The sequence below is a fragment of the Platalea leucorodia genome (assembly GCF_965183815.1).
Source record: "Platalea leucorodia genome assembly, chromosome: 15".
In the NCBI taxonomy this organism is placed as follows: domain Eukaryota; kingdom Metazoa; phylum Chordata; class Aves; order Pelecaniformes; family Threskiornithidae; genus Platalea; species Platalea leucorodia.
In genome coordinates this window covers 3,032,717-3,056,223 of record NC_138837.1, presented here as the reverse complement: position 1 = coordinate 3,056,223, position 23,507 = coordinate 3,032,717, and the positions used below count along the sequence as shown (strand labels likewise).

General features: G+C 58.7%; 1 protein-coding gene across 4 annotated transcripts in view; it reads right to left on the bottom strand.

The window, feature by feature from the left end:
• Window positions 1–754: 754 nt before the first annotated feature.
• Window positions 755–23,507, bottom strand: part of KCNT1 (potassium sodium-activated channel subfamily T member 1) — a gene marked incomplete at both ends in the record, with an annotated part of 88,014 nt that continues 65,261 nt past the window's right edge. For 2 of the 4 annotated variants that reach the window (XM_082327138.1, XM_082327139.1), the window contains 28 exons: window positions 755–875; window positions 1,368–1,452; window positions 4,508–4,570; window positions 6,602–6,905; window positions 7,647–7,667; window positions 8,082–8,210; window positions 8,602–8,685; window positions 8,806–8,907; window positions 9,566–9,677; window positions 9,943–10,077; window positions 10,358–10,422; window positions 10,633–10,809; window positions 10,911–11,016; window positions 11,947–12,163; window positions 13,133–13,371; window positions 13,542–13,691; window positions 14,527–14,635; window positions 15,186–15,294; window positions 16,074–16,137; window positions 16,370–16,506; window positions 17,375–17,539; window positions 17,635–17,815; window positions 19,614–19,708; window positions 20,224–20,307; window positions 20,668–20,742; window positions 21,604–21,663; window positions 22,219–22,267; window positions 22,624–22,680. In XM_082327138.1, coding sequence (XP_082183264.1) covers window positions 755–875; window positions 1,368–1,452; window positions 4,508–4,570; window positions 6,602–6,905; window positions 7,647–7,667; window positions 8,082–8,210; window positions 8,602–8,685; window positions 8,806–8,907; window positions 9,566–9,677; window positions 9,943–10,077; window positions 10,358–10,422; window positions 10,633–10,809; window positions 10,911–11,016; window positions 11,947–12,163; window positions 13,133–13,371; window positions 13,542–13,691; window positions 14,527–14,635; window positions 15,186–15,294; window positions 16,074–16,137; window positions 16,370–16,506; window positions 17,375–17,539; window positions 17,635–17,815; window positions 19,614–19,708; window positions 20,224–20,307; window positions 20,668–20,742; window positions 21,604–21,663; window positions 22,219–22,267; window positions 22,624–22,680 — 3,295 coding nt within the window. The remainder of the gene's footprint in view (window positions 876–1,367; window positions 1,453–4,507; window positions 4,571–6,601; window positions 6,906–7,646; window positions 7,668–8,081; window positions 8,211–8,601; window positions 8,686–8,805; window positions 8,908–9,565; window positions 9,678–9,942; window positions 10,078–10,357; window positions 10,423–10,632; window positions 10,810–10,910; window positions 11,017–11,946; window positions 12,164–13,132; window positions 13,372–13,541; window positions 13,692–14,526; window positions 14,636–15,185; window positions 15,295–16,073; window positions 16,138–16,369; window positions 16,507–17,374; window positions 17,540–17,634; window positions 17,816–19,613; window positions 19,709–20,223; window positions 20,308–20,667; window positions 20,743–21,603; window positions 21,664–22,218; window positions 22,268–22,623; window positions 22,681–23,507) is intronic. The other 2 variants (XM_082327141.1, XM_082327140.1) reach the window with 1 other exon arrangement.

Genomic DNA, 23,507 nt, shown 5'->3' with positions numbered 1-23,507 from the left:
CAGGGATGGCATGGCTCTCCGTCACCTGGGTCTGGTGTGGTTTGGTTCTCAGACCTCCAGACACGCTGGAGGCAGTGCAGCCCCTGCCATGGCACCGGAGGTGGCCGCACCGCCCCGTCCCATCCCAGCCCAGCCGTCCCACGGCCACCGGCGAGTCCTTCCCTGCCTCCCGGCAGAGCTCCGAGCGCTCCTCTCATCGATGCCCGTAACAGAAAACCAACAGAGGGTGAAGAACATGAGTCGGGTGAAAGAGCAGAAGTTTGGTACCCCGGGGGATACCTGGTGGAGGAGCAGGAGGAGGAGGGGGAAGAGGAGGAGAAAGAGGAGGAGAAGGGTTTCGGTGCAGTTTTGCTCCTGTATTGACAACCCCCATCAAATGCAAATGACCTGCATCGTCCGGGGACAATACTAAACGCAGTCCTCCTGCTCCCACAGGGTCATTTGTCGTCTGGTCTCAGCCACGTCCCACCAGCACCAGCGAAGACTTTCTCACTAGTTGCGGTATTTGTATAAAAAGTTAAAAGCCACGAGGCGTATGACCAGCGGCCGTCGGTCTGTCCGGCTGTCCCGTCCCTCCGGGGGGTCCGGGCATCCCTTCCACGGCACAAAGCCAGGCTGGGCATCGCCTTCCCCCGGGGCGACAGGCACCCACGGGCGGCAGCAGCCTTCCCCTCCGGCTGGCCGTCCTCTTCTTCACCGCCTCTCCCCGGAGCCCGCCGGCCCCCGGCAGGGGTGCGGGGCACAGGGGGGCTGCTCACAGCTGGGTCTCGTCGCGCGTTTCGGGGTTGCAGGGGCCCAGCTTGTTGCTGCAGCTGCTCTTGCGGCTGTGGCCGTCGTTGGCCACGTGGGCCAGCGGGTCGGAGCGGATCAGGTACCTGCGGGGCACAGCCTGGTTATGCCACTGGGACCCCCCCGCAGTTCCCCAATGGCAGGAGGGAGCTGTGCACCCCCTAAATTGGGGTCTGGCCCATCCTCGAGGCCGGGACACGTGGGGATGCCCCACGGTGCTGTGCTGCTCGCTGCTGCTCGCGGTGGCGCAGCAGCTGTTAAAATAATTAGGAGTTATTGCTCGTGGCGCTGCACAGTGGCCAAAGGCAAGGGAAAACCTCCGCGCTGCCGGTCGGAGCAGTGACGAGCACGGCTGGGGCTGGGGCGGCCTGGGCACTGCTCAGGAACACGGGGAGGGGGAACGGCCCGGGAAGGTGGCAAAAACTGCAGGCCTGTATGAGAAATCACAGCAATGTGATGGGGCCAGCCCACGGCGATGGGGCAGGTCTGGGGGCACGGGGAGCGCTCCGGCCCGGGGGGGAGCCCGGCCGAGTGGCTCCGTGTCCCAGGGGCCGCGGGCGGGCAGGGGCAGCACCTACACGATGTCGTTGAGCTCCAGCCGCGTGTCCGGGGGGGGATTGATCAGGACGTAGGACAAGGTGTTCTGGTGGTCGTTCATCTCATCTGCGAGAAGGGGAAAGAGTTGATGAGGGATGCCCTGACGGACACCCCGATGGACGCCCCGGTGGCCCTTGCTACCCCTGAGCATCTGGCTCCGAGGGGTCACAGCTCGTCCCCAAGGACAGCAAATGAGTCCCGTCATGGAGGGAGGCCATGGGCAATGGCGTTGCTGCCAGGAGAGCACCAAGAGCATTGCTGCCACCGCCCTTCGCGCCTCCCCAGCCGCTCCCCCACCACAGCACAGCCCAGGGGACTGGCAGACATAATTCTTCAAAATCCCTGCTCGCCCCCCCCCAAAAAAGAAGTAAGACATCTTACCTTGGTTTAGTGCAAAAAAGGGAACAGGTTAGTCTTGCCACGTTAGGTATAGCACACCAACTCCAACCACCAGGTCAGGGCAGCCAAACCCCCCTGGGCCGCTCGAACGCTCTGCCCACTTCTCCCCTTCTTGAATTACTTAATTTAGCATCATCCAGCACGAGGATTTAGTTCTACAATTGCTTCTTTCTCCTGCCCAAGGAAAACCACCTCTGTGGAGTTTCAGAGCCATCGATGCCATTTGGGGATGGCTCTAAACTACGGTGACCTCCTGGGGAGGCTCAGGGCCACCGAGAGCTGCACCCATGGGTGCTGCGCGGGGCGAGCGGGCGGCCTCGAGGCCGGGGGGGCCCTGCGCTTTCCGAAATAGCTGAGAACAAGATCATGGGTGAAATGAATGGGGGTGCAAGGCTGCGGGCGGCCGGGGAGGGGGTGGAAGCTGCGACAAATAACACCATTTACAGACTGAGTGACTGGGTGCGGAGGGACAGGATGGAGAGGGGACGGACAGACGGACGCCAGGGGCAGCATGATGAGCGCGGCGGGACACCAGCTTGCTGCAAGGCTTGTCACTGGGACACCTCTCCCGGCTATCAGAAAGGCCCCTCTGAGCAGCATCAGTGCACACCAGGTGTTTGCCGATCTCGGACAAACGGAGCTCGGTTTGGCGGGCAGCAGGACCAGGGACCGGCCACCGGGACAGGCGTTAACGCGGGGCTTCTCCCTGTGACCCGTCCTGCTGCTCCCACCACCCCGTCCCTGCTGTCCCCTGCCCCGGCTGCGATCCGGAGCGGATCCCCCGGTCAAAGGCTGCCCTGCCACACGGCGGGACACGGGCCGAGTCCCCTGCCACGACAGTGCCCATAGGTGCACGATCACCCTGGGCACAGCGCAGTGGCCAAGCCAGCCCGTGGGCGAGGAGCACTGCTGCTCTTCGGCCTCAGGACTGGGGTGAAACCTCTGAAGTGGTGCTTTTCTCCAGCCATGAGCTAAGCCACAGCAGCTCAAGCCACCACAGCTGCCAGGCCTGGCCCCCTGGACAGGGACACAAACAGGTCCCCCCCAGGCTGCCTTTGCCATGCATTTGGCCAGTGCACGTCCAGATGGACCCCGGGCCATCCCCGTGGCCGGATCGCACCGGTACGGCACACAGAGGCGCTTGCAGGGGCACACGAGACCCTTGTTTTGCTGCTCAGGCACCTCCCTGGCACCTCTGAGGCCACAGAAGCTGCCGCAGCCAGCGCAGGGCTGGGACTGCCCGCAGGGAGATGCTGTGCGGGACCCACCGACCCGTGCCGGGGCGCCCAGCCCCAGGCGCCGGCCGGTCCCTGGAGCCGCCGGAGAGCTTTGGCCATCCCAGTGCTGAGCCTTACAGCCAGGCGGGGACAGGGGGTGGCAATGCTGGGGCGCGGGTGGCACACAGACCCTGGGACCCGACGGGAGACACGGGGGTTTGCCATGACGGGGGGAGGTGGGGAAGGGCCCTGGTTCATGGCAGGTTTCCCTGCTCCATGGAAGCACCTTTTCCTGACCCCCATGCAGCCGAGCCAGGCACTGCTAAACCCAAGTATATTGCCATATCGTCCCCTGCGGCACGGCGGCAGGGCTCAGCCCAGCCACAACCTCCAGCAATTTTTTTTTGGGGGGGGGGGGGAGCCAGCGCTGAGCTCCAGCTCCCGCCCCCACGCAGCCCCCGGCAGCGATGCCACCACGTCGGACGTTCCCCGTGGGGTCTCCTGGCTTAGCGGGGAGTGAATTGATGGTGCTGGGCCCCTCTGTGGCAGGACACGGGCTCTTCCTCAGCCCCAGCTCTTCTGCGGGAGGGGGAGATACCAGCGGGGTCTGAGCTCTGCGCAGCACCCGCCGGCCAGCTGGCAATATACTCTGCTGGCGTGGGGCTTCCATGAGCCCCAGCTGGGGCTGCTTCTCTGATGAAGGACACAGTTCATAGGAAAATGCCAACTTTTCACCTTAAGCGTGGGCTAGCGAAGCCTAAAATCCAGCTAGGTCGGGCTATTGCTAATCTCTAGGCTGCTGCAGTAAAAAGGGGCCTTTCTGGCGCACTTTACACCCCTGCGTAAAGGTGTAAATGGTGCAAAAACCCTGCAGCTCCCGCAGACGCCAACAAGGTGCCCCGGGGCATCTGCAGCATGAGCGCGCTTGCGGCGGCAGCTGCTGCCTCGCGCCAAGCCCAGCACCTCCCCGGTTAGAAAACGGGGTTTGCCAACGCTAGAGAGCTGTCCAGTAACACAAACCAAGGGCTGCGAAGGGCTTTCCAAGTGCCGCCTTGCCCCGGAGCTGCGGCTGCCCCACAGCAGCCGAGAGGCGAAGGGGCCGGTGCAGGAGCTCCAGCGTCACCTTGCAGCGCGCGCCGGCAGCTCCGCTGCGCTCGGCCTCCCGCGAATCCCCTCCTCGCACTGCCGCTGGCTTTACAGACCAAAACCAACTTGCAAAGCAAAGGAGGGAGGGTTTTTTTTAACAACAGGGCTGTGATTTCCCTGTAAGAACTCGGCTAGAAAAGGGTCCCTCAGGTTTTTATCTCCGTGACGTTAAAGAGCCCTGCGTTTGCACCATCGCTGCAGGACTTTTGTTTTCCAATGTCACCCATCAAATTAGCGCTTGAAAGGCTCGGGTATCTAAGGTGAAAACCGGCAAGGGTGTGGATTGGGCTTAGCTGGCATGATCTTGTTGTATGCTGCACGCCGTGAGTCACGCGGGACTCCCAGGGAACGGGAATTACCTTGCAAATATCCCAGGTTTACCCGATTCATCACATCACTGGCTGTTAAATTTGCTACATCCTCTACAGAACATACAGGGAAAGGCACAGACATAAACAGAGAGAGAGAGAGAGGTCAGCAAGCCATGATTCGGCAAATATCAGAGACGAGCTCCTGCACTGCAGCAATAAAATGAGCAAAAGAAAAAGGAAAGGGGGAGAAGGCAGAGCAACGTGTTCTTCCAAAATGCCATGGGTGTCCAGACACGGACGGTGACACACAGTGACAACACGCTGTCCGGGGCACAGCCGGCCGCAGACGTGCTGCAGGGGCCAGGGAGCTGCCGGTCCCCCCGCCATGCCCAACGCCCCGCTCCCGGCCAGGCATCACCCTCCCGCCCCGATGGGAGACGGGTCCTGCAACCCCCGCTGCCCCTTCGCGTGCCGGAGCTCCCCCAGTTTGCTCCAGCCAAAATTTGCCGGATCGGCCAGGTGAAGGATGCAAACTGACGCTAACCCAGCCAACGGTGCCCTGAGCGTCCCGGCAGGCGGGGATGCAGGGCAGCCCCTCGGCATCCTCAGCCGAGGCCGTTCAGACGGGGAAGCCGCCTCTGCCTTAGCCTCTGCCCGCGCTTGCAGGGGATGCCACGCCGTGGCCTGCCCTCAGCGGCACACGCTGCCGCACCGCTTGCTTCGGGTGTGTGGGCTGTGCTTCGGCTGCACCTTCTTTCCCGGCTTCCCACGCCCGGCAGCTGTGTAAAACAGCTTTTTTAAGGCAGCAAATGTCATCAGCCGTGCTCCGGACTCTGCAACAGAGCTGAGGGGAGCTGGGAGTCCCCCAGAAAAAACAGCAGAAACTTTTAGGACTAGTAATGTAGGGAAAAAAGAGGCGGGGGATGCGCCGCTGCAAGCCCCCGCCTGGCGTGCCCCGTGCCCCCGCTGTGCCGCCGCAGGCCGGCTCTCCTGCCTCCCCGCCCGCGGAGGCTGGCCGATGCCCGCAGCCGGTCCGTTTGCCCTCCGACTCCAAACCCCCTCCTGCATTGCATTTCTTTATATTTTCTCCTCCTCTTTCACATCCCTGAATGGATGCAAGGGAGAAGCCAAGATGGGAGAGGAGGAATCCCCCCACCAGCCACCCAAAATCGGCTCCTGGCCCAGCCAGGGCACGGTGCCAGCGTGCATGTGGGCAGGGGCGGACGGACGCTCTTCGAGGATGGAGCAAACAGGCAGCAGCACAGGATGGCTTAAAAGAAAGAAAGGAAAAAAAAAAAAAAAACCAACCAAACCAACCAAACCAAGGAAGCTGTGGGCTACAGACTTTGTCGTAACCAAGGGTGGGGAATCATCCGGGGGGGACACAGACGCCAGCACCGACGGGCAGGTGAGAAGCTTCACGAGAAATGCGGCTGCACGGAGGGACCCTGAGCGCTGCGGACGCCCCCGGGCTGGGTGGGCTCACCACAGCCTGCAGACACTAGTTTCACACACAATGAAGCAAACCGCTCAGCCCTGTAGCTACCGCAATGTTTTCCGTGGAAGAGTTTTATGAAGGATTAAAGTCTATAACAGAAGGGGTTTGTGCCAGCTGATGGGGCTTCACCTCTCCCTGCCGCACTGGGGGGCTCTCGGGCAGAAGGGTTTTGCTGGCTTGGAGTCAGCGTGTCCTGAACCACCGTTACTGCATGGCCAGAAAGTGGGGGGCAAGCGGGGCATCGCGCCCGAAGGCTGCACGGCGGCGCTGGGTCCAGCTGCAGGCAGAAGGGCGAGAGTGACTCTGCCGCTGCAAACTCCTGCCTGGACCCATCCCCGAGCCCTGAAACGGGGGTGGCTGCCTGCAGCCGGCGGGGGTGGCAGGCGAGGGGGCTCTGCGCTGCGGGGCCCCAGCCTGAACGCGCTCGTCTGCAGAAGCACAAGCAAGCCGGGGAATGAGGTGCTGCTCGGAGCCGGGCCTGGCAGCGCCTGCGGGGTTAGACTTGGTGCAAGGTTAGGCTTGGCATGGGGTTAGGCTCAGCTTGGGGTTAGGCTGGGCTTGGGGTGGGGCTCGGCACAGGGTTACCTGAGGAGCCTGCAAGCGGGATGCATCACCGTAGAGAAGCGCAACTGAACGGCACTTACCGTACCCGGTTGTGGGCAAGCCCAGGTGCTTCATACGGTTTTTGACAAGCTCGGAAAGCTCCTGCCTCTCGGAGCGCCGGTACAAGCTGAGGCGCTGCTGGCTGATCCACTCGGCCGTCTTGCTGGAGTGCTTGTTGCCCTTCCTGCTCAGCCGGCGCGCCCACTGCATGCTCTTGCGCCGCAGCAGCGGGTGCTCGGACTGGTCGCTGGAGCACGAGTTCCTGTGGTGGCTGGTCTTGATGCCCCAGTGCTCCTTGACATCCTTTGTGTCCTCGCAGTCCTCGACGTTGATTGAGATCTGTGACTGGAAGCCCAGCAGGTCACGGGGGGGCGGGGGGTGCCAAAAGGAGCCTGTCCTGTCTCTGATGGGGTGGGATCTCTCCCACGGGACGGGATCCTTCCTCTGATCCCCACGCACTCTCCCAGCACATCATCTCTGTGCTGCTAAAACTACCTGGCCGGCAGATTTGGGATAAGCACTGTTAAGTGGAGTCTAATGGGCGCCTGCCATCTCCTCTCCCACGATTATCCCTGGGCTGCCCAAGGGCCAGCCGAGCCCTCGTCTCCCTCTCTTTCATCTTACAGCAGACGTGCTGCCGCGTCTCCGACACAGCAATCCCCACTGGTGAGCCAGAATTCCTTAATAAAGCGCTTTAAAGCAGCTCTAAGAAAGAGGTGGGTTGCGTTTAATTAAATGTCAACTTTTGGCTCCCTGTAGCTGCTTCCTACAAAGCTGAAAACTGAAGGTATTTAAAACGGAGCCTGGCTCACTGCCCTGCCCCGTATCCCAGTTAATTACACCTCAGGGCTCCGAGGGCTTTTCCTGTCCGTGGGGACAGGCAGTGCCACACCAGCACCGGGGGTGACCGCCGGCACAAGGCGCGCGGTGGCTCTCGGTGGCCAGAGAAGCCACTGGCATAAGCCAGCCCAGCGCTTGCCCGCGGGTCAGCCTCCATGTCGGGGGGGACCAGGACGCAGCGCTGCCAGCCAGGGAAATGCCCGACACCGCCCGAGCGCCCGGTGGCTGGATGCGAGCGGCACTCACCTGCGCTCTGATGTCGTGGGGCTGCAGCAGGGGAAAAGGAAGGAAAAATAAAGTGTCAGCCCAGCAAACGGGCAGCCTGGCTGTGCCACATCCCCCCGCTCCCCGGGGACTCGGTGCCACGCAGCACTGCAGAGCTGTGCCGAGAAAATCCCCCCACCTGCCCGCAGCCAGGCCACTACCCGGAGACGGGCATTGACGCCGAGCCAGCTCAGCCGGCTGGGGAACCGGGACACCGCCACCATAACGCAGACATGGGGCCGCTGAAGCAAAGGCAAAGCTTCCCCTCCCCTCGCTCCTCCCCACCGCTGCTGCAACCAGGTCCAAGAGGCGGCATGGACCCAGCCAGCCTCACGGACCGCATCTCTGCTGGGCAGCGATGCTCGGCTGGGACCACCAGCAGCCCCTGTCCGGCACACTCCACCGCTGTGCCCCTACCTCGGAGGTTGCAAACATGTGCGACTCCGTCCTGTAAATCCCAATGGGAATCTCCGCACTGGAAGAGCAGAGCTTCTGGAAGAGCCGGCCGTACGTCCGGATCCACAGGTCATCTTCAGTGATCTTCATCTGAGCAACAGAGGACCAACATCAACTGCCCTGCGCCATGCAGAGCCCGCTGAGGAGCACCTCGGGGCTGCTCCTGAGCTTCACCCAGCTCAGAGATGTCAATCCCAAAAGCTAGATGGGCTCCACAAAAAGACCAGAGGCAATTTCCGACCCCAGCCTTCAGAACGGGGACTTTGGTCCTTGGCAGCTCTTGGGCTTTTGGGTTCTTGGTAGCGCTGAGGTTCCCCACACACGATGCAGGGGAGCAATGACCTGGCACGTTCTGCCTAACGTCTCCCCGCCATTCCCCAGGAGAGGGAAACCCGCCACTCCCACGCGCTGGGTGACAGATCCCACTGGATCCAGGCTTTCTTGGCCCAATGGTTTCAACCCAGAGGGACATGGCACCTACCGCACAGAGGTAGCCAGAGCCCGGCGTGGTGTCGAGACCCAGCAGCAACCGAGTGATGGTGATCATGTAGTCCTTCACGAATGACTGGGGGGAGACATTTGGGCGGGAAGCCGGAGAAAAGGTTTGCTCGGTTATTCACCGGGAGACGCAAAGGGGCGGCCGCAGCTGCAGGGGTGCATCACCCAGAGCCCATCGGGCTCTCACCTGGTAGAGCAGCGTGTCCAGCATGCTGATGCTGAAGACCCTGCCAGCCGCAAAGGGCAGCCGGAACATGAAGGCCAGGTTGGAGCCGTTCTCTCGCTCTTTCTGGAAAAGGAAGGGGAGACGTGAGCACCCGCAGGCAAACACCGTTGGCAGGGGCTGGTTCACATCCTTCCAGGGCATTTAGCAAAGCAAAACCATGCAGCCTCCCCTGCACACTGGTTGCACAGAAACTAGAAGACTCATGAAAATGGGAGGACACCAGCGTAGCGTTTCTGGCGGGTGAGCCAGGAGGGGATGAGGGCAGCACCCTTACACTGGCTGAAAGAGGGGTTTTTTTCTCCATGGAAATGTGTGAGACATGGTTGGGGTGTTTTGACATGGGCCCTTTCACACGCCCCAGTGGCTGGTTCAGGGGTACTCACCCCCTTGCAGATCTGTCTCAGCACAGTGACCCCGCTGCCCCCCCTTACTGCAGTCACAGCATTAAACCTGCTTCAGAGGTCCAGTGTGCCCAGCACAGCAGTAGGCAAAGCAGCGCAAACTCCAGCCACCGAACAAATACATAAATACGTAGAAGGAGGTAGCTAGTCCGAAGACTGACTGGCCACATATTGGTTTGCTGCAGGTTATCTCGGGAAGATGCACACTAACTGTGGTAGCTGCAGCATGCAGAAGAGCACAGGACCTTGAGGAGCTCAAACGTGGTCACTCTCAGCATTGACTTCCCAGGCCCCGCGTGCAGGGGAAGACCTTCTCTTACCTTTTCTAGCTTGGAAAGGGCTAGGGAGTAACTGTCCTTGGCTCTGAACTGCATGAACCTCATGTTGGAGGGGTGGGTCAGCTCTGTGATAATGCTGAGGCTGGGGAAGAGCCTGCAATGGAAAGAGACCTGTTGTCCTGCCACTCACTCAGAAGTGAGGGCACTCCCTGCATTTAAAGCCTGAGGAAGACCAAAACCATCCCTATGCCTGTCTGAGGTCAGAAATAGCCGATTAGACGCTGTTTCCTAGAGCAAGCCCAGCCGCAGATGTGTTCCACTGCCCGCAGCCACCACCACAGCCACCGGCACCCTTCCTGGTCTTGCCTCCAGCAGAGGTAAGTGGCCGTGATGGAGCCGGGGCAGTGGTCACCCCTCACCTGAACATGGTCTGGACGTTGACAATCGTCTTTGCATCCGCCATGTAGTCCTCCTCGGCGCTCATCGTGCTCTCCTTGTCCACAACCACCAGGTTGTCGGCGTAGATGATGCCGCACTGCAGCAAGCTGTCCAGGCTGGGCAGTCCCCAAAGAGAAGAGCGCAGGGTCAGCCCTTGGAAACGACACAGGGAAGCAGCACGCTGCGACGTGCTACAGCAAGCCCAGGCTGCTCCCAACCACCAGCTCTTCACCTCCTCCCAACTACCGGGGGGGTTCGACAACCCGAGAAGCCAAGGGCGGGCTCAGCTCTGCGGTACCAACCCTGGGGCTTTTCGTGGGATGACCCAAAAGTCTGGGCTGGGGTAAATGCAACACATCTAGGCATCACCGTACAGCCACACGTGGAAACACCTACTTGTCAATCGTGCCCTCCATGTAGTAAACCATGGGGAAACAACAGATGGCTTCCAGAAAGTGGTGCTCAGGCCTGGAAGAAGAGCAACAGAGAGCAAGGTGGTTCAGCAAGTCCACGGGACAGAGACAGACACAAAACCCACACAGGAGTCCCCAGGGCCAAGGTACCCAACGGTGGCGCTGCCATTCCCCCACGCTCCCATCCCCACAGTATGAGATGCCCGTGAAAACACAGGGGAGGGCTCGGTGCGATGGAAAACATCTGCGGAAAAGTACTTGCTTGTTGTCCAGCAGCAACACAATTGGGTTCAGCTCTTTGCGGGACCGATAGTACGCACGAAGGGGGACGATGAAGTTATACAGTCCGTTCCCAGCCGTCTCTGCCGAAACGATGATCAGTTTGTTCTTAAACCCGTAGGCTTTGGCATCTTCAAAGCTGTTGTGCTTGCAGCCCTGTGCGGTGGAAGGCAGCGCGGGGACTCAGCGCGCAGCGCTCGGCCGCCCGCTCCCGGGGGGCCGCGGCCCCCGGGCAGCCGCCTGCAGCCCCATCGTACCTTGTCCAGCCTCAGGCAGCAGAAAGGGGCTTTCTCGGGTAAAAGGTGGCACAGAGTCGGGGAGCTCCCAATGTAGGGGGAGTTGGGAGGGTAGCCCTTCACGTACCTGCAGCAGAGAGAAAATCCAGCAGTGTGAGGACATGGGGAGAGTTCTCTGCATATACAGCTCTCAGATGCTGGGAAACACATTTCAAAGCAGCAGACCCAGGGCTCAAGCACATCACTGGCAAATGCTTTGCAAAACTCTCCTGCAGCAGCTGGCAATTTTCCAAAATACACATATTTAGGAATCATTTTTGCTATGGAAAGGGTCATGAGATTGCGAATAGGCAACGTTCCCAGCACGGGTGGAGAAGGCAGCAGATAGGACCATCGAGTGCAGTTGAAGGGAGACAGGGCAGCACGCTCTGGGAGAGTGGGGCGATGCTGAGCCATATAAAGAAGCAAAAAACCTCATGGTCTATTTTTAGAGTTTGTTTTGGTGAACAGATATTTAAAATATCACCATTTGTATTTTTGATGGAACCAGAAGCAGAAATTTCATTTAAAAAGTGGCTAAAGGTGGCCATGAATTAAGAGCCACTTGGTAGGAGTTTGCAGATACTTGGTACACTCCCCACATCACTGTGACAGCATCCAAACAGGTAACCAGTAAAGCAAGTGCTTATCTGGCTGTCATAAATTAACAGCTTTAAAGCTGCAGTAAACATTTATTTTGTATTTTTTGTTTATGTGCAATGGAGAAAAGGATCCTCTTCACGTTGGTGAGTGAAGGGAGGCGAGAGGACTGCCGGAACAACCCTGCCCATCCCCAGCAGTGTCTGGCTCAGCGCAACTTCTCTGATACCCAGAGAAGACTTCTCCAAAGCAGCCCAAAAGGCTTACGGCCAAGTGGCGACTGCCCACGTTATAGACATTGGTGTGCTCAGAAAACGCCGAGAGGGGCTTCCCTCAGGCACCATTGAATGCCCGTCATTGACAACGGTCCCCGTCTCTCTGATACGAGGGACGGCTTGACCGGAGGCGGGCGACTCACTCCACAACCACCGACCCCTCCTCGTCCGACTGCGTCATCTCGTCTTCCGACTGGTCGCTGAGCAGGTCGCAGGGCAGCAAGGACGAGGTGTCGGCCAGCTCGAGGACGGGTGCGATGCTGGGCCGGCGGTTGCCCGAGCCGTTCTCCGCCGGCAGCGCCAGCTTGCTGCTGTTAGCGGGGCGGCACTCCGTGTTCTGCAGGTCCATGGCTACTGTACCTGGACACGGTGGGGAAGGAAGCACAGCAAACACGCTATAAGGAGGTGAAGAGAGCTGCATCGGCAAAGCATCGCGCCCTTGAGCCCTGCATGGGGACGAGGGGGAGCACACGGGGCTGTGCATCACCCTCCCCGTCCCCCAGCTGTGGCCACCTCCTGCTGAGGCTCTCATCTGAGTCTTGGCCAAACAGTGACTTTTAGATGGTCGGGAACGCACGGAGTTTCCCAGCAGGCAAAGCCCGGCGCTGGGCTTGCTGGGCATCACTGCCCTGCTTGCACTCGCGTGGTTTCTCTCCCTCTCGTTTCTCTTTGCCAAACGTCCCTCTGCGAACAAGCCACGTAATGAGAACATCATTGACAAATGCTGTTCAGCAAAGTGCTTTGCGGCTTGCTGGCGGATAATCTATGCAAATTGCTGCTCGTGAGTACGAATGCATAAATTATTTGCCTGAAATATAATCTGCCCGTGTAGCGCAGCCTCCCCAAAACTCACTCTCCCCAGATACAAGCTGGAAGTAATGACTCATGGTATTTTTTATTTGCAAAAATGCACCACTCGCTGCAGAGCAAACTATGCTCTTTGTTGGGCTGTGAATCATAAACGTTATTTAGGATGTAGCCAACAGCATTTATTCTTCCAGCCAGAGCTTGATGGATTTATGTAAATACCATTAATGATAATGGACATCACGAGCTTTAACAATGATATTTGAGCTTGCTGAGAGCACCCAGGGTACAAGGAGCAGTGTGTATGTTAATGGTGAGGCGACTGGGACGAGGGATGGAAAGGGATTTTCAGTGGCTCCCAGCCACACCCAGGTAGTGGGCATGGCCAGGAGTTTGCAAAAAGCAAAATAAAACCAAACCTGGGGAAGGAGCTGAAACCAAACCTGGGAAGGAGCCGGAGCGGCGTGTGCGGGATCCTGCCCTGCCCTCCCGGGGAGCCCCGCCGAGGCCCGGCCGACTCACCCATGCTGGCGATGATGCTGTGCACAGGCAGGCGGGACGGGCCGTCGTAGGTGCCTCTTCCCGCAAAGCCCTTCTTCTTCTGTTTCTCCTCCTGCTTGAAGATGAAGGCAGAGTTCTCCTCCTTGGTGATGTTGATGTAAAAGCAGGTGTCGGACGCTGCCATGATGTGCCGCGGGCCGGGGTTCAGCAGGATGCTTTTGTTCTCCTCCCTCCGGATGCCGATCAGGCAGACGCCGTACCTGTGCCGGGAGCACAACGTGGGCAGTCACAGCTGGAGAAATGTCCCTTTGGGGCTCTGTCCCTGCACAAAGGACCTCGCAGCACCCTCCAGCCCCAGCCCTGACCCCCCAGGGATGCAGACTGGCAGATACGCCCTGCCCACCCCTGCCCGTCACCCCGCTGCCCTCACTTCTTGTGCGCGTGGAAGGCGGCGTAGGTGAAGCTCTTCCCCTCGTACTCCATGAAGAACTTGCTGTCGCCCATTCGGATGTGGTAGACCTCATTGCCCGAGCAGCGCCCGTACATCCGCTGCCACTGCTCCGGGGACTCCTGGCCCTCCCTGCAACGACAGCAACAGCGTGCTGGGATGGGACCCCCGTTGTGCCAGGACGGGACCCCCCCGTGCCGGCACAGACCCCAGCACGCCAGCCAGCTCCCAGGGCAGAGCCGCACGGCGGGAGTGCTAATAAGCGCTGAAGCTGCCATTTAGACCAACAGGGGTGAGGCTATGGTGACGTGTTGCCACGAGCTGTCGGTGCTCGCAGGCTGAGGACGAGCTCGTTTTCATTTCTGATTTTAAGTGCCTTTTTCTTTAAGGAGGGCTCCCACGGGGCGCAGAGGTGGGGTTCAGAGCCCATGTTGGCAAACGGCTCCGAGTGTGGGGTGAGAGTCCTCTGGGAAGGATGTTTCATAACTCTTTTGATGTCACATTACCCAAAATTCAGAAATTTCTGACTGGCCAAGGGGCGCAGGACCCACACCACCGCTTTACCAGGCTGGCGGAGCTCCTTCCAGCGGTGCTTTACATAAACCCACCAAACAGCCTGCAGGGTCCGGGTTTCCACGGGCTGTGAATTAACCTTCCCTCCAGCGGGACCAGGCCAGTATAAAGATGACATTTTTATTCCCAGTCTCTGGAAAGGTGGTGTAGGCCAGCCCATCCGCACTGCTGTTTTCCCTCTACAATATTGGCTTTTGCTCCCGACCTGGCTGCGGGTCCCAGTGTGCTCCCCCAGACCCCCACCAGACCCCCCTGCACCCAAAACCCGCCCCCCCAGCTCTGCTGTCCCTCCATGCCCAGGCTGGGGTGGCAGAGGTGAGGGCAGGGAGCCGGGCAGGGGCAGGCAGGGGCAGGCAGGGGCAGGCAGGGGCAGGCAGGGGCAGGCAGCACTCACTGGCCGCGGGAGGTGTGCACCAGCAGCGTGATGAGGGTGGAGGTGGCGGGGCAGACGCAGTTCAGCGCCAGCATGGCGTATTTGCACTCCTCTTCGCAGACGACGTGATCTGAAAGGCAGAGGGGACCGTCACGATGGGGAGGGGGACGGCCGGATTCCTCGGCCGGCGGTGCCCGGGGATGCGGTACTTTTGGGGTGGTGTTGGGGGCTGGGTGCTTTGTCCTCCTGCCAGTCTGGGAGGGCTTTCAGACGATCAACAGCCCACGGGGAACACCACAAATGGGATTAATGCAGGCAGGAAAACAGGGACACAGGCTGGAAACCAGCCAGGTGGACACCAGCCCACCACCGCCACGTCCACGGGGACGCACACCGAGGCGCTCATGGGACCGGTGTGCCCGCACGCAGCCCACCCCGCAGCAGCCCGGAGCCGGCTCTCCCCTGGCCCCAGGCGCATTGCTGCAGGCTTTAGTGTGCATCGTGACAAGGGGGCTGGCGGCCCTAAAATATCTTCCAGCAATTGGGAGGAGTCTCAGCACCAGGTCACGGACTCCTCCGAGATGGAAACACTGCTGGAAACATCCATGATGGCAGGTAAGACAGTCCAGACCAGCGAAGCGAGCAGTGCTGCCCACTGCTGCGCAGCCCCTCTGACTCACCGGCAAACTTGACGTGAAACTTGTTTTCAGGCTTTAAGATCTGAACGTAGAGAGGACAGTTTGGAGCAAAATCTTTTACAGCCCAGGCTCTCAGGATGGTCTGGTGGTCCTAGCCAAGGAGAAGAGCAAGAGGTACTTGTCTGATGGCGTATTTTCCCCAACGTTTCTACGCCCGAGATGAACTGCAAAGCATCCAGCCACTGCGGAGACGTATGGCAAGGGCTCCTCCAACACCCACAGCTAACGGCGGATAACCTCCCTCCCCTGCTCCCCAAAACCCAGCACTGATGGGAAACTGGGAGAGCAGAGGGAAGGTGAGCCCGCAGGGACTCAGCCGGCGGCGTGCTGCCGCGTGTCCCCATGCCATCCCCATGCCACCTCTGTGTTTCTTTGCGGTCACTGCCTGCCCGCGGGGACCCTTGGGCAGCTTCGTTACAGGCAGGAGTGCCAAATGCCAAAGGAGGGAAGGGCCAGGCAGCGCAGCAGCCTCCGCTCCGCGCGTTAGCACCTGCAGAAAAGACCCCTCCAGCGGGGCCGCAGAGGCTTAGGACGGCACGGGCAGACAGGAGCCACCGCCACAGCACGGGCAGCGTCCCTGGCACCGGCTGGCAGCACGAGCTGTCACTGTTGCCACCTCCTCCCTCTCCCATGGCTCCAAAACTAAGATCTTCCCAGCAAAGTCCCTGCCCAGGCTCGGGTAAGATTGCATTAGGCAAGGAGGTTTTTGGGGTGAGCTGACCCAGGGCACTCAAACCCCACGCTCTCACCCCAGCTGCCCCCAGCGTGCTCCTGTGCCATGCAGAGGCAAGATGCAGCGATCACCCTGGTCCCTTCTGGCCTGAGAAATGAAATAATCTCTGACCGTGCCATCCCCCAGGCCTGGCTTACCGCCGCGGTGCGGTCCACCTCGTTTCGGCTGCTGAGAATGAAGCAGGCTTCTCCATTGTCCATCCTGCAAACAGAGCCGCGACCTCATGAATTGCATGGGCCAGCAAAGCCCGTACCAGCCAGGACGCTGCCAGCCCCTCCGAGACCCCAGTGAAAGCATGCAGGGACGCCCATTGTCATTGCATCTGGGCTGACATCACTGGGCACCCTCCTTTGCGGCTCCAAGGCCTGCGGGCAGCTCAGCAGCACGGCAGGACGAGCCGCGCCGTGGATGTGCAGCATGTCCCTCTGCTCACTTGGCTCTCATGAGGTCCTGGTCCTTCAGCGCAGAGCCCTGGAGGTAGATCACTCGCTGCGACCACAGAGGGATCTGCAGGACCCGCCGCACTTGGATATCCATCTCTGTTGGGCAAAGTATCACCACGTAGTAATCCTGAAAGAGAGAGGCTCGCGTGGGTCGGCAGGCTGGAGGTCCCACACGCCTGCTGCAGCCAGCTGAGAAACGGGGCTTTGCTGCCTGAGCGAATGGCTCCTCTGGGGCTTCTGATATTTGTTCCCACATGTGACACCCCCTGCCCCTGCTCTAGGGCCCTGCAAGAGTCTTGGAAAACACATCAGCAGCTTCACCGCTCCGTTCTGCATAACAAAGCCAATGCAGGCGCAGCTGCAAGCCCACAGCAAAGTGGAGCCTCTTGCAGATACAGAAACAAGCAGGATTTTAAAGCTTGAATGTGTGGAACCAAGGCTGGGGGATGGTAATGAAGCGTATGTGAGTGTCGGAATGAAATGCAAATCTGAAACACGTCTGTGATGCTCTCGTCCTGGGGAGATGGAAAGGCACAGTCATTTGCTTGAAGATCACTTATTATGTGGGGATACTCCAGTTAGCGCTGGGTAAATCCCACTGAGGTTTAGCAATTACATGTTCTGTTTCTGTCTGAGATTCTCCATTCAGTAAAGACACTCTCAAATCTAGAAAAGTCCTTCTGGTCCCTCTCCATGTGCTTACACAGTGCTGTAACAGGCCTGGCCAGAAAACGGGGTGGCTCGGGCAGAGAGAGCCCCACGGCTGAGCTGGCAAAGTGAGGTGGCCACAGGGTACCACTTGTCACCTCTCCTTGGCCAGTGGAGCACGTGCTTTCCAGTGCTGGGCTGGATGGTTTTTACCTTACTCTCTGCTACAGCCACTGGAGCTGAGCAGGGCACTCACCACCAGCAGCGACCCGGCCGTGCCCAGCAAGGCTGCGAGCCCAGCCAGGGCAAGCGTTGACCAAGCACATGAGAACATGGCTGGTCCTCACCTGCAGGCGCGGGTGGGCGTAAAACTCATTGAGGAAGTCCATGAGGAGGTCAATCTTGAGGGAGCTGACACAAAGGACGACGTGTTTCTCCGTCTGGGCACGGTGACGGCTGTAATTGCCTCCCGACTTCTGCCGCTCCATCCACAGGTAGACGAGCTCCTCGAACTGCAAACGAAGGCAGAGAGCTGATGTCCCCATCGGCGGAGCTGCCCGGGTGCAGGCTCTGCATCCCTCTCCATCCTCGGCCACATGGGTCTAACCTGGAGCGGCAGCACGACCAGGGCAACGCAAATCATTATCACGACGAGGAGCTGGGAAGGCCAGATCTTTGGTGTCACGTCTCCATAGCCCACGGTGGAAAAGGTGACGATGCAGAAATAGAAGGATTTGAAGAGGGAGAGCTTCTCACCTGCTCTTTCTAAATGCTGGATGCCACAGGTCCTGGAGGGAGAAAGCACACATCACAGCAAGCGCTTCCCTGCCTGGGAGACGGGCAGTGCCTGTAGCTCCTGCTGAAGTCGGTGGGGAACCCTAGAGCGTGACTTACACCCATGTCCCTGGAGGAAATCTGTCTGTAACACGCTGTCAGCATCAGCAGTGGATTTATGTCGCCAACAGAAGTGATTCAGCTAACGGTGCTTACAGGTGAAGGAGTTAGTTTGATGTGGTTGCTCACCAAAGCAGCATGGGGGAGTCTAGGTCCCGGGTGATGGGTCACGATAAGACCATGCCATGGATGGCATGTGAACATCACCTGGGGGCTATCCTTGTGTTGCAAAAAACCAAAACGTGGAAGGGAGCAGCTGTCCCAGTAAGGCTCTGGGGGCACTCAGCCCCCGGGAAGGCCTCTCTCTTATGGGGGGATGCACTCCGGCAGGCAGGAGGCAGATCCCATCGCCCACTCCCGGCCCTGTGCCGCTGCCCTTGCAAAGCCGTGCCGCAGAGCCGCCTTGCTCCCCATGGTGAGGCAGGCAGCATAACTCCACAAACCTGCAGTTTCAGTCATCTTGCTAAACACAAGCGTCACCTAAGTCATCTTGGACCCAAATTGTAGCCCTGCTGCGTCCACCAAGAAACACGTCCACGGCCCCAGCGGGCAGGAGGTGCCACGGGCAGCGAGCGCTGATGAGCTCCGCAATTGCATTAGTCATTCACATCAGAGGATCGCCTTTATTGCCAAAGACTCAGGAGCCTAAAAGCTTCATTTCCTGTCCGTTCAGCAACTTAATTGGTATTATATGCTTCAAATCCAGACCAAGGGAGCCAGAGGAAAATTCAAGAAGCCTAATTCAAAGCTAAGTACCCAGCGATGAGAACTGACTCCTCTATAAAGAGATGCCCTTGTTGTTGGCAATGTGCGGGGTAAAGGGCCCGGTTAATTAGCAGGAGCCCCAGTGGCCTATTACACAAACGAGCTCAGCAGCCACGGTAACTTGGCGGGGAGGAAGAGCGCGGTCGGAGCCAGCAAGTGCAATGGGTCCTGGTGAATGAGCCGTCACACGCGTCCGAGCCCGCGTCCCCGCGGGAAGCTGCTGTCCTGCCCTCGACCCTGCAGCACTCACAGCCCTGCTCTGAGACCCGTGTGCCCGCACCACCCATCTCCCTCCGACAACACCCTTGTCCTCACACGGGCCTGTTTGTTAAAAAGTTTCTGTTAAAATCATATAATTAGGGAGGATAATTAGTTTCTAAAATAGGAATTGATCTTCCCAGTGTTCAGTGTGCTGGGGAATGAAGCAAGGCAGGGAGGAGCCCGGCGCCCGGGGGTGATGGTGCAGGGGGTCCTTCCAAAGCTCCAGCAGACGTGGCTGGGCCCAAGCCAAAGCCCACGGACGCACATGGAAACCTGGGGCACATTCCTCGCCATGGCTCCCCCGCTTCCAAAACTCAGCCCGAGGAACTGAGACTTGTCCCATTAGCAAAGAAAGGATGCCAAAGACTTGGGAGCTCAATCTGATCAGCAGCCCTGAACAGTTATGCTCTCTTCAGCGTGTACAAACCTCTCAGGCTGAAAAATCAAGCTAGAAGACACCACTTAAAGGCAGAACCTCCTCCGGCTTCCCAAATCACCACCTTACGTCCTGGCAGTGCCATCCCACCACAGCTGGGAAGGTCCCACCCCACCTCCCCCTCCTGTAAGCCCTGCGAGAGCCCGGCTCTGCCAGTCGCCCCTGGGACATGCAAAGCTGATCTCCCTGCGTGAAGAAGGTGGCTGAGTGAACCGAGGAGCAACACTCACCCCGTGAAAACAAGACACAGGAGGGTGCAGATCAGAATGAGCACCTGGTTAAACATCGCAGACTGGGTCCTTTGTATGGCGCGGTGCAGGTCGTTCTGGGAAGAGAGGAGAGGACTCACTAACTCGGGGATGCTGAGGGTAAAGTACTCCTCCAAGCACCAACTGCTGTCTTGCTGGCTCCAGCAATGCTCCCGCAGATGGAGGTCAGGCCAGAATTTGGCCCTTGAAAAGGGATGTGCGTTTCTGTGAGCAGGTCTGGGCTCTGCTGCCAGGAGCGACAGCTCAAGTGGGCACGTGGGAATGGCTGGAATATCTCGTCCTGCTCAAATACCATATCCCGGGGACAGCCAGAGGCCATCCCTGTCAATACACAGCCAACAGAGTCAACATGGCTCAGACACCGAAGGGCTCCTGCTCAGGTCCACAGCCCAGCATCACCAGCTGGCAAAGCCTCACCGCCCACCGACCCCAGCACGGCTGCACGCACCGGGCACCACAAACTTGCCCGAGAACCGGCGGCAGGCGAGGGCCCCCCCGGCCACACCACCCCCGGCGTCGCCAGGGCAGAGGGACCCAGGGCGAAAGGGTTGGGATGCGTCCGGTCACTCACAATCATGTTCTCCAGGGCGTACTTGGCAAGCCAGCAGTTCAGAAACACAGGAATGAACAAATTCCGCAAAGGAGGCCAGAATATCTATGAAAGCAAGAGTCACTCGCAGAAAAATCCATGTTCTCTACCAGAAAAAGCTATAAACAGCCAATTTGAACCCTGGCGGGAAGGATCCATCTCCAAACTAAGCACCGGCCTCTGCAGAGGCTGCCACCGAAAGCGGCCCCACTCCCCTGGCTGCAGTGGGGCCGCTGAAAACTGAGGATGGTTTTTGGGATAATGCTCCAGAGAAAGTCATTATGTTGAAAAATATTGAAGAAAAAAAAATTCCTGCCAGCTTTAAATACCACTTGGCCAGACATCCATTTTTCTTTATTTCGCCACCAAAACTACAGTACTTATTAAACTTAAAGCTGCTTTAAAATGTTACTGGGAAACACTCACCGTGATAATAAATGGCACTGTGTTGATCATCTCAAGGATGAATGAAATGCGAAAAATCTGCTCCCAGATGTTCCCCTGAGGAATTAAAAACAAATAATAACGAAATAAGCTTAAAAATCTGCCAAATGACAATTAAAAGCCCCCGCTCTGCCACAGACCATGCTACATGGGGGAAGCACGCCAGAGCAGCCTGGAAGATGCCCCGGTTTGGCTGCGGGAGATGCAGTGCTGGCAGCAGACGCGCTGGAGTCAGTAACACCTTCCCAAACCGTTCAGTCCTGTCCGCAGCCCCGGCGTCCCTCTGTCCGTCACTGCTGCTGCCCAAAGCCAGGGGACAACCACGCTTCGTGCAAGGACGGGGAATGAGAGTGACTGATAGAGATCGCTGGCACTCAAACCAGGTGGGTGGCACAGGGTCTGAGTCTTTTCTGCCAGCTGTCCCAGGGACCCTGAGAAGATGCCATTTGTTAAGGTCACTTTTCTTGGCCATTTTAAGGGGCTTTGATCCAAAGGAGTCAGCCTGTGCCTCTCCCTGTCTGGCTCGGAGCAGTGCCGGCTACCTCCGGAGGCAGCAGACCTCGGCACAAGCAGGGGTCATGCTGCCGAGCTCAGCTCCAGGTCCTCAGCCTTAGGAAACTCAGCGTGCATCAATCTGGCCCCGCAAAAGAGCAGTGACCCTTTGTAAAAAATGTCTGAATTTAAAGGAAGGTGGAAAAAGAAGAGATCCCCCAGCTCTGCTCTGCCAAACACTTATCCAGCAGTCCGAGGGGGAATGAGAAAGGAAAACAGCCACAGTCAGCTGAGACATCGCCGAGACAAACGTCCTCTCAGAATGCTTCAGGCTTCAGACAGCTCAAAGACAGAGAAATGAATTCATGCCGGGGGGTCAGACCCAGCCCGCACATCACTGTCCACCGCCCGCCCCGGGGCGCTTACCTTGTAGCTGAGATAGATGAGCAGCATGGTCTCCAGAAAGCTGATTAAAGCTATGCTGACCTGCGGAGACAGACAGGCAAAGGCTGCTGAGGGCTCATGCGATGCGGCGGCAGTCGATCAGAGGCTGCGAGCCCCTCTGCCGAGCCCTCCCTGCCCTGTGCAACCAGGAGCCCGTGGGAATCACAGACGTGGGCCCATTTGATCCCTCTGCACCCATCTGCGCGAGTGTCTGCCACGCATGAGCAACAGCGTGCGGGCAGCCCCGAGCAGAAGCCGACGGGTGCTCAACCCTCCTGTGAGCGATTCCCCAGGCAGCTGCCCAGCCTGAAAATACATGTTACTGGTACAGCTGCATCTGGGCTGGGGAGGAGCTGAGCCAGCCTCTTGATTTTATCTTCCTACAGCTTTTCCTCTCCTATCGGTCCCTGGGATTTTCACCCAGGGCCATGTTGTTGCTCCCAGCAGAAGCCCCAGCTCATTTGCTGCTCCCCCAAGAGAACCTGTTGCCCCTCGCTGTTGCGGGCAGAGGATGCACAGAGACCCGCTGGCGGCGGAGCCCAAACCCCAGCTCCTGCTGCGCTCCTGCACGCCCACGCCCGAGGTCTGGGCACTCACCTGCACAGCCCACAGCGGCATTTTTCTATCCACCCAGAAGATGTGTGACCTGCAAAGAAAATTCAAAACGGATCTAAACTGTAGCCCAACTAGCAGTGCCTTTACCCCCCACCGAACGCAAATCTGAGGCCATCACTGATGCAGGATCCAGCACAGGATTGGTACTGGTGTTCCTTACTGCACAGTTTGTTCAAGCAGCCTCTGCACTGGGAATAAGCCGTTCCCAAGGGTGCAGCCACAGGCACTCGTCAATTGACTTGATCCTGGGATGCTGCTCCGCATCCCTTGAGCAGCCCGGTGACCCCGAAACGGCCACGGGCAGCTGCCAGCACCAGCCACGTCCACCACTGCATTCCCGCATCCTGGCAGAGCTGGACCCCAGCACTGGAGCAACGCTGGACTCACCAGTTTATCTTCGTGGACTGGTTGAACGCCGTGTAATTCTGCTTTTCGCATTCCCAGCTAGGAGAAGAGAAAGACAAAGCAGGGGAAAGCAGTCAGCAGGGGGGAGGAAGGAAAAGGGGTGCTGGTGTGCACTGCCCGGGCTCATGGGGTGCCCTCGCTGCTCCGTTCTCGTGCTGGGAGAGGCCCCCGGACAACGCTCCCATGGGCCCAAACGCACACTGGTCCCCACAGCCGGGGCTTTCCACAGGAGCCTATCTCACCTGGGCAGCTTTTAATATCTTATTACGGGAGAACACGACCTGTCAGGTACTTCAGCCCATACCAGAGATGCTGTGAAATGCTGACGCTCACCGGGCACGGGGCTCCCTGCACACAGTGCTCGAACACAGGGCTGCAGCTGGGAATTGCCAGGTTACAATTAGCAAAAGTTGCTGAGCTTTGGCTTCTAGAACAAGGCTAGGTGGGCCCCGAGCGGCCAGCCAGGCAGGCAGCACCGAAGCCAAGCTCTCCCCTTGCCTTGCTGGGAGGGATGCGTTCCCACTGGCCAGCCTTTATTTTGCCACTCACCCTCGGGAAAATGGACTTCCCTGAACTGCAGCTGGGCTAAACCTTTCCAGGAGATGCATCTGTGTCACGCTTAATTCTTACAGATTTGAAACCACTTTTGGACAATGCAGACGTACTTGGTAGTCTGCAACCTTTACAAAGAGAAAATCAAATTGCTAATTCTCCTAGCTCTTGAAAAAAACCCGCACTGTATGTGAGCTAAACAAAGCAAGGACATATTAAAAATAGGCTTGTACTGAAACCCAGAGCAAAGCTGATGTATGTAATCATCTGTCACCTCGGGGATCTAAATGGCAAAACATATTTCCTTCCCAAAC